At 47.9% G+C, this 8,720-nt stretch overlaps 1 protein-coding gene across 1 annotated transcript in view; it reads left to right on the top strand.

Moving 5' to 3' along the window:
• METTL6 (methyltransferase 6, tRNA N3-cytidine) overlaps nucleotides 1–8,597 on the top strand; it is a gene marked incomplete in the record, with an annotated part of 15,294 nt that extends 6,697 nt beyond the window's left edge. Inside the window, 3 exon segments of the mRNA XM_027769167.1 lie at nucleotides 3,791–3,961; nucleotides 7,012–7,153; nucleotides 8,326–8,597. Coding sequence (XP_027624968.1) covers nucleotides 3,791–3,961; nucleotides 7,012–7,153; nucleotides 8,326–8,504 — 492 coding nt within the window.
• Between the last annotated feature and the right edge of the window lie 123 nt (nucleotides 8,598–8,720).

Below are 8,720 nucleotides of genomic sequence, written 5' to 3'. Positions count from 1 at the left end.
GGGAAAGTCATGACCTATTTTTCGATGCTTTTCTATGTAAAAATGCAGCATGAATTTCCCAACAACCCAGGACATCAGGATAACCAGCTGTTTTTAATCCAACAGGGCAGCAGTTCTGCAGACACAGGGAATTAGATGAGAACGTCATTTCCCCTACTGACAGTTGTGACCTGCCTTTGATCTAATCCCTGTGTCTACCTGTCTCTTATATAGAATACAACATATACACACACACAGCTGTTTTGGAACTCTTTTCTGTCTCCTGATCTATTTACTATTTACAATCATTTTCAAATGCGGGTTTGTTGTTTTTAAGTTTTTACTTTAGGGTGTGTGCACTTGCTAGACAGCGAGTGGGCGAGTGAGCCCGCCCTCCGGGAGATGGCCATGGACAGTCCCTTCGCCACCATTCTCTTCTCAGGATTTTGGGCACATGCACCTGTGCCCGAAGTCTTTTTTCAAGCTGCTGGTTCCGGACTCCAACCATGCAGTTAGTCACCCAGGATCCAGGCACCATAACATAACCGCCATGTGACCTCCTGGCCCAGACCACATTTTTACTGCTACATTTTGTACTGTTTGCATGGCTGGCAGTGTAGTTCTCCTTACTGGTCTTTATTTTTTACACTGACCTGGCCATTCCGAAAGATTTTAGCCTCCAGATGAATTCCGGTCACCACCTTAGCTTTCCAAAAATTTATTTGGATTCATTTGTGATTGCATTGAATTTATAGGTGGAATTGTGAGTAGAATTGGCTTTTCGTTTTCTTGGAGAAGTTTTTGCTATAGGGTGTGTACGCTTGCCAGAAAAACAGAGGGACAGAGAAACAAAGTGAGAAATCACCCCCCCCCCAGGGGGCATGGCCACACCGCAATCCCTTCTCCTCCTTTCTCCTCTTGGGATCTTGAGCACGCACACACATGGGCCCAAAATTGGCATTTCTTTAATATTGCATTTTTCTATCCAGTAATATTGCATATTTATTTAATATAGATCTTTATTTATTTTTTATTTTTAATTGAGGATGTGTGTACTTGCCAGAGCAGTAGGGAGAAAGCACCCCAGTGGGACGTGGTCACACTGCAGTCCCCTCTCTGCTTCTCCATCCTGTTGGGATTTGGGGCGTGCATGCACATGTGTCCAGTGTGTTTCCCAGCACCAGGGCTGGGCTCTAACTGCAGCCAGGTATACGTGATCTGACTTCTTACCCACGAGGCTGCAGGACCAGCTCATTTAAGAGCAAGAAAAGTTCGATATTTTTCTTCATAGTGTTTATACACGTGCACTAAAGCCCACTAACCAGAATGTACCTGGAATACACTTCTAGTCAAAAATAATTAAGTTTATTTAGCTACTTACATCAAGGGAAAATATACCCTACAAGAACTGTGGAAGAACTTGAGGATTGGAAGGACTTTTTTTTTTTGGAGAGATTTTCACTGTAGGGCGCGTGCACTTGCCAGACAGACAGAGAGAGACATAGAGACAGAAAGCGAGAAATCACCCCCCAGGGGGGATGGTCACGCCGCAATCCCTTCTCCTCCATTCTCCTCTCTTTTTGGGAAAGTCATGACCTATTTTTCGATGCTTTTCTATGTAAAAATGCAGCATGAATTTCCCAACAACCCAGGACATCAGGATAACCAGCTGTTTTTAATCCAACAGGGCAGCAGTTCTGCAGACACAGGGAATTAGATGAGAACGTCATTTCCCCTACTGACAGTTGTGACCTGCCTTTGATCTAATCCCTGTGTCTACCTGTCTCTTATATAGAATACAACATATACACACACACAGCTGTTTTGGAACTCTTTTCTGTCTCCTGATCTATTTACTATTTACAATCATTTTCAAATGCGGGTTTGTTGTTTTTAAGTTTTTACTTTAGGGTGTGTGCACTTGCTAGACAGCGAGTGGGCGAGTGAGCCCGCCCTCCGGGAGATGGCCATGGACAGTCCCTTCGCCACCATTCTCTTCTCAGGATTTTGGGCACATGCACCTGTGCCCGAAGTCTTTTTTCAAGCTGCTGGTTCCGGACTCCAACCATGCAGTTAGTCACCCAGGATCCAGGCACCATAACATAACCGCCATGTGACCTCCTGGCCCAGACCACATTTTTACTGCTACATTTTGTACTGTTTGCATGGCTGGCAGTGTAGTTCTCCTTACTGGTCTTTATTTTTTACACTGACCTGGCCATTCCGAAAGATTTTAGCCTCCAGATGAATTCCGGTCACCACCTTAGCTTTCCAAAAATTTATTTGGATTCATTTGTGATTGCATTGAATTTATAGGTGGAATTGTGAGTAGAATTGGCTTTTCGTTTTCTTGGAGAAGTTTTTGCTATAGGGTGTGTACGCTTGCCAGAAAAACAGAGGGACAGAGAAACAAAGTGAGAAATCACCCCCCCCCCAGGGGGCATGGCCACACCGCAATCCCTTCTCCTCCTTTCTCCTCTTGGGATCTTGAGCACGCACACACATGGGCCCAAAATTGGCATTTCTTTAATATTGCATTTTTCTATCCAGTAATATTGCATATTTATTTAATATAGATCTTTATTTATTTTTTATTTTTAATTGAGGATGTGTGTACTTGCCAGAGCAGTAGGGAGAAAGCACCCCAGTGGGACGTGGTCACACTGCAGTCCCCTCTCTGCTTCTCCATCCTGTTGGGATTTGGGGCGTGCATGCACATGTGTCCAGTGTGTTTCCCAGCACCAGGGCTGGGCTCTAACTGCAGCCAGGTATACGTGATCTGACTTCTTACCCACGAGGCTGCAGGACCAGCTCATTTAAGAGCAAGAAAAGTTCGATATTTTTCTTCATAGTGTTTATACACGTGCACTAAAGCCCACTAACCAGAATGTACCTGGAATACACTTCTAGTCAAAAATAATTAAGTTTATTTAGCTACTTACATCAAGGGAAAATATACCCTACAAGAACTGTGGAAGAACTTGAGGATTGGAAGGACTTTTTTTTTTTGGAGAGATTTTCACTGTAGGGCGCGTGCACTTGCCAGACAGACAGAGAGAGACATAGAGACAGAAAGCGAGAAATCACCCCCCAGGGGGGATGGTCACGCCGCAATCCCTTCTCCTCCATTCTCCTCTCGGGATCTTGGGCACGCACGCACACGCGCCCGGCGTGAGTTTTAAGCCACCGGGTTCGGGACACGAACCACGGTCGACTACGTGGGAATCCAGTGACATAGCCATTACGCTAACTGCTGGTTCCCAGGATTGGAAGGACTTTTCAAAAGTTTTAAGTTTATAAAGGATGATTCAAAGGAGGATTAAGGAAGTGGAGTCCAATTTAGGGTTATGCTTTTATTAATAAAATGCTTTTTGAATGTCATGGAGTGTATTTTTCTCCTCTGTTAAAAATAGATTAAGATGAAATCTTGCCAAAATCAGCAGGTGGCATGGTGATTAAGCCACTGGATTCCCACATGGTAGACCATGGTTTGATTCTCAGACCCAGACTTAAAAATCATGCTAGGCACGTTTCTCACTTTCCCTCTCTCTGTCTCTCCCCATTGAGCTCATGTGCCCTATGACCAAAAAAAAAGAAAAGAAAGAAGTCTCGCCTCTGTGGCACTGCTGAATGGTGTGCATTATGTTCTGTTCGTGCATGACGGTTCATTATTCCGTGTACCCAGTAACAAGTGATCGTCATTTCTGTGCGGCAATGCACAGTGGAGATAGGATCTCCTTTCGATGCTTTATTTTCCTGTATGCACATATGTGTTATGTTAAAATTCTTCTATGTTTTTCCCTCCCTCTAGCAAAATCCTTTCTATGACACAGAAAGGTGCAAGGTATTCCAGTGTGATCTGACTCGAGATGACCTTCTGGATCATGTACCACCAGCGTCTGTGGATGTTGTCATGTTGATATTCGTGCTCTCAGCTGTTCACCCTGATAAGATGCACCTTGTCTTACAAAACATTTACAAGGTTAGTGATTTGAACCTTGCACTTGAGGGTTAGACATTCCGACCTCTTGTTTACCCTCCCTCTGAGGCTCAATAACTGTCTAGATTCACAGAGTCTTTCCATTCTCAGGAGGTAGGCTGTATAGTCAGCTGATGGAAAGGGGTTCTCTGGCATAAAACACCCTCCTAAACTCTGATCTGTGCGATGCCATGGCTGGTCTTCGGCGCTTGGCCAGCCTGGAGCAAAGGGGATTTTGCAGTTATCTGGGATGCATGGAGTCCTGCTGTAAGGTGGGAGGAAGTCTGCTCCAGTGGTCAAGAGCACAGTTCGGGGTCCACATGCCTAGGATGAAAAGCTGGCTTCCCCACCAGGCAAGTCTCCTTACAGCCCTGAGCCTCAGAGTCTTCATCTGTGAAGTGTCGAGATGGTAGCTCTAGATCCTGGGATCTGGGGAAGAGAAATGAGATATATGTCGAGTAGAAAGGGATAGTGCCTAGAATATGAGGTTACCATTGGGCCAGCTCCATGCTGTAGGCTAGTGCCCTGCTCAGGAGAGACTAGACCCAGATGGCAGCTGCAGTCAAGTCCCCAGCCGGGTCAGCCCGCAACTCCAGGCACCCACGGGAGCACCCAGGATCTGAGAGGCGGTAGGACTAGAGGAAGGGATTGCGGCATGAGCAGACACTTGGGAGTGTAAGAACTAACTCAAAATGGATCAAAGACTTAACTGTAAAGCCTCAAACTATATGCTCGTAGTAGAAAATGTAGGGGAAACTTTTGAAGATACTGGAGTAGGCAGCTTTCCCAAATAAGACCCCTAAAGCAAAGGCCACAATCCCTAAAACAGACGAGTGGCATTACATTAAACTAAAAAGTTGCCTCACAGCAAAGGAAACAATAATTAAAGTGAAAAGACAACCCTTGGAGTGGAAGAAAATATTTGCTAGTTATTCCTCAGACAAAAGAATTGATATTTATAACATATAGCGAACTCTAGCAGCTTACCCATTTAAAAAAAAGTGAATAATCCAATTAAAAAATGGACAAATGAATTGAATAGATAATTCTCCAAGACCAGCCAGGAGGCATGTGAAAAAATGTTCAGTCTTTTGTCATAAGGGAAATTCAAATTAAAACCACAATGAGATCCGTTTAATTTCAGTTAGAATGGTTAGGATCAAAAAAATAAAGAACAGCAAGTGCTGATGAGGCTGTGGTGGAATTTACATTCCTACCCTGTGGGTGGGAATGTAAATTAGTTCAGCCTCTGTGGAAAACAATATGGAGGTTTCCCAAAGCCTGTATAAATGGAACTTCCTTATGATGTAGTAATCCCACTCCTTGGTATTTACCGAAAGGATAGGAAAACATTGAGAACAACACTTGCATGTCCATGTTTATCGCAGCTGTAATCACAGTCGCTAAAGCACAGAACCAACTTAAGTGTCTAGGAACTGATGACTGGGTTGAAAAACTGGGACATATAGTTACATACTATGGACTATTACTCAGCTGTAGAAACAATGAGGTCATCCTGTTGTTCGAATCAAAGTGGATGAATATAGAAGAGTTAACGCTGAATAAAGTGAGCCAGGCTTTGAAAGGTGCACATTGTATATCCTCACTCAATTCACCAAGTGTCTGCACTCCGTGGCAGAGGCTGAGAGCTGGAGATGTCATGGTGGACAGGAGGGGTGTTGATGCTAGAGGCGGTGGGGAAAGTGGTGGGTGGAGAGTGGATGGTGGATGGTGGGTGTGAGAAAAAAGATTTTTAGGACAGTCCTGTCTGCTCAAAGGTGTGATTTGTCGGGACTAGCGGATGGCATAATGATTACATCACTGGATTCCCACGTAGGCAACTGTGGTTCAAGTCCCAGACCTGGCGGCTTAGAGTTCATGCAGGGTGCATGTGTGCACGCGCGTGCACCAGAGACTCCAGGAAGAGAGTGAAGGAGTAAGGATTGAGGCGTAGCCATCCCCCCAAGGGGATGATTTCTCACTTTCTGTCTCTGTCTCTCCAGTGAGTCCATGCATCTTATAACAAAAATCATTCTCTTAAAAAAATAAAAAACGATTACTTCTCTGTGAAAGAAGTCTGCAGATTCTTTCATGAATGCTTTATCAAATTATGAAGGTTCAAGTGCATGTTTGAGGGAAAAAAATGGTCAGTAAATAAAATTAGGAATTTTTGTTCTCTAGGAGACAATATAATAATAATAATAGCTGGAAAGACAAGGTGGGAAAAGTAATTGACAGTCTGTACAACAGACAGGAGACCGGTACCCAGAATATCTAAGAAACCTCCGTCAGTAAGAAAGACAAACAGTAGAGAAGCAGGCAGCCGTGATCGCCGTTTCTAGAGGAGCACACACAGGTGGTGGATTAGCACACGGACAGGAAGCCTCAGTGACCAGGGATGTCAAGTGAAACTGGTGAGACACCGGGTCCGCAGAAGTGCGTCGACGGAGCTGAATCCTGCTGAGGACGTGGAGCAGCAGGCCCTGTGAGACTTCCCTGGTAGGAGCGTAAATCAGGTGACCACCGTAGGAGTCAGTCATTGATCACGTCATCGACATGACTTGGCAGTTCCGCTCCCATGGTACTCCCAAACCTCAGCCTTGCACACAGAGACATAGGGAAGTGAATTCATAGCAGCATTGTGTTCACAACATCAAACGGCTAAAAATAATCCGGTCCGTCAACAGAGGGAGACACACCGGTCAGTTCAGGGCAGCACTAAAAGGGTGGCCTCAGCTGCCCTCGATGGCATGGCTTCATTTTTGAATGCGGGTTGCCAAAGACTTCTAGAGCACGGCCCTAGGGGCTGACTAAGGAGGCGTTGGGAGAGTGCTGTACTGAGGGCGAGGCTGTCTCGGTTCTTGGAGAGTGCCCAGAGCCCTCTGCGTGGGGCTCTGCCTGCCTCGGGCCCTAACGGCCAGGCCTCGTCCTCGTCCGTACGTTACGGTGGTTCAGGTTGGCCCTTTGGCGATGACCACACTGTTCTCACCCCTCCCTTAGTCAGGTCTTCCTTCCTTCGCCAGAGCTAGGTGCAGCCTGCTTCCCTCCCGCAGGTGCTAAGGCCGGGCGGAGCCGTCTTGTTTCGCGACTACGGGGTGAACGACCATGCCATGCTCAGGTTCAAGGCCCGCAGCAGACTGGGAGAGAACTTCTACGTCAGGCAAGATGGAACCAGAGCGTACTTCTTTACCGATGGTGAGAGCTGATGGGTGGCCTCGGGCTGCCCTGCTCTCGCTTCCTGACGGCGCGGTGCCACAACCCTGCCCGGGCTGGCCTGCGGCTGCCCTTAAGCAGGGCAAGAGCCAGGACTGACCCACTCTCAGATGAATCCGTCTGCCTGGCCCTGGGCGGACAGACACAGCCCTGCCTGCTAGGGGTTCACAGCCTCCTTTGGGGACGGCGCTTGCTGGGGGCCCCGGTGTCGTGGGCAGGCTCTGAAGGGCCCCGGGGATGCCGTTCGGGAAGTGCGCTGGGACAGCGGAGGCCGTCAGACACCCCCACGCTCCGTCAGGAAGCAGGCGAGATGGTGTAATGCCCAGGGCACCCTTCCGGTCACAACGGCAGGAGATCTTTTTTTGGTAAAAGGGATCAAATCTGTTTTTTACTATATAAGTTTGCTATCACTGTTGATAAGAAAGTATTGAATATTATTTCAGTCTTCTGGGTGTTTTGAACATAGTTTGAAGTCTGCCTAAAAATCTAAGATAATTACCTTCTTCATCTCTGTTTTCACAGACATTTTCAGTTCTTGAAATGTTCTTTTAGATACTAAAATGAAACCAAAGATGAGTGGTTATCTCACAACCGTAGTTAGAAAATGGCCAGGTGGAAGCTAAGAGCATCTTCTGACTTGCAGACGTTGGCGCCCCGATAGCTAACCGAGAGGGTGAAGTCTGCCCGTGCACATCCATCTGGGATGCACATCCATCTGGGCTCCGGCTCCGTGGCCTCGGGCTCCGAGCCGCCAGTCCCTGAGGGCATGTCACCGTCCGGGATTCACTTTCCGCTCTAGTCACAGACCCCTCCTCTGTGCTGGATGACGAGGTGCTTGACATTACCCTGTGAGCAGGTGCGGCCCTGTCGGGGTGGCGTGGCCTGGAAGGGTGGCTCCACTGCGGCGTGCGTGCTGGCGGAGTCGCGCATACCCCGGCTGGCCTTCGGCTTCTTGACTGGATTCTTTAGCTGGAGGTTTCTATTTGGGCTGAGACTGGGAGTAAGAGTTACTCATTTCCAGAACAAGCCCTCTTTAAATTCAGCACTGACGTGTTCATCCCAGAGCACCCAGAACCAGCACACCGCATGCCCCGCCCGGCAGAGCACTGCGACTGCCGTGAGACTCAGCAGGTGTCAACCCGCTTGTCTTCCAGGGTTCCTGGCCCGGCTCTTTACGGACACAGGTTATGAAGAGGTGGTGAACGCGTATGTCTCCCGAGAGACGGTGAACAAGAGGGAGGGCCTGTGTGTGCCGAGGGTTTTTCTCCAGAGCAGGTTCCGGAAGCCCCCGAGGGACTCGGCGCCTGCCACCCTGGACCGGGCCGGTGCCTAGGCCTGCCCCGAAGAGGAAAGCTTGCCCGTCACTTTCTGCTTGTACGCTTTCTACTTTTTAAGATGAGCGCATATAAATTTTATATTAAAACCAGCTTGTGTGCGTGTCACAGGAAAGCTCATGGGACCATCAGCCTGGGCAGCCCCCCGTGGGACTGTCAGCCTGGGCCTGGGCAGCCCCCCCTGGGACCGTCAGCCCGGGCCTGGGCACCCCACT

This window comes from Tupaia chinensis, unplaced genomic scaffold, assembly GCF_000334495.1.
Source record: "Tupaia chinensis unplaced genomic scaffold, TupChi_1.0 Scaffold148822_2, whole genome shotgun sequence".
Lineage (NCBI taxonomy): Eukaryota > Metazoa > Chordata > Mammalia > Scandentia > Tupaiidae > Tupaia > Tupaia belangeri.
The sequence above is the reverse complement of the archived record's forward strand: the minus strand, read 5'-3'. Positions and strand labels throughout refer to the sequence as shown.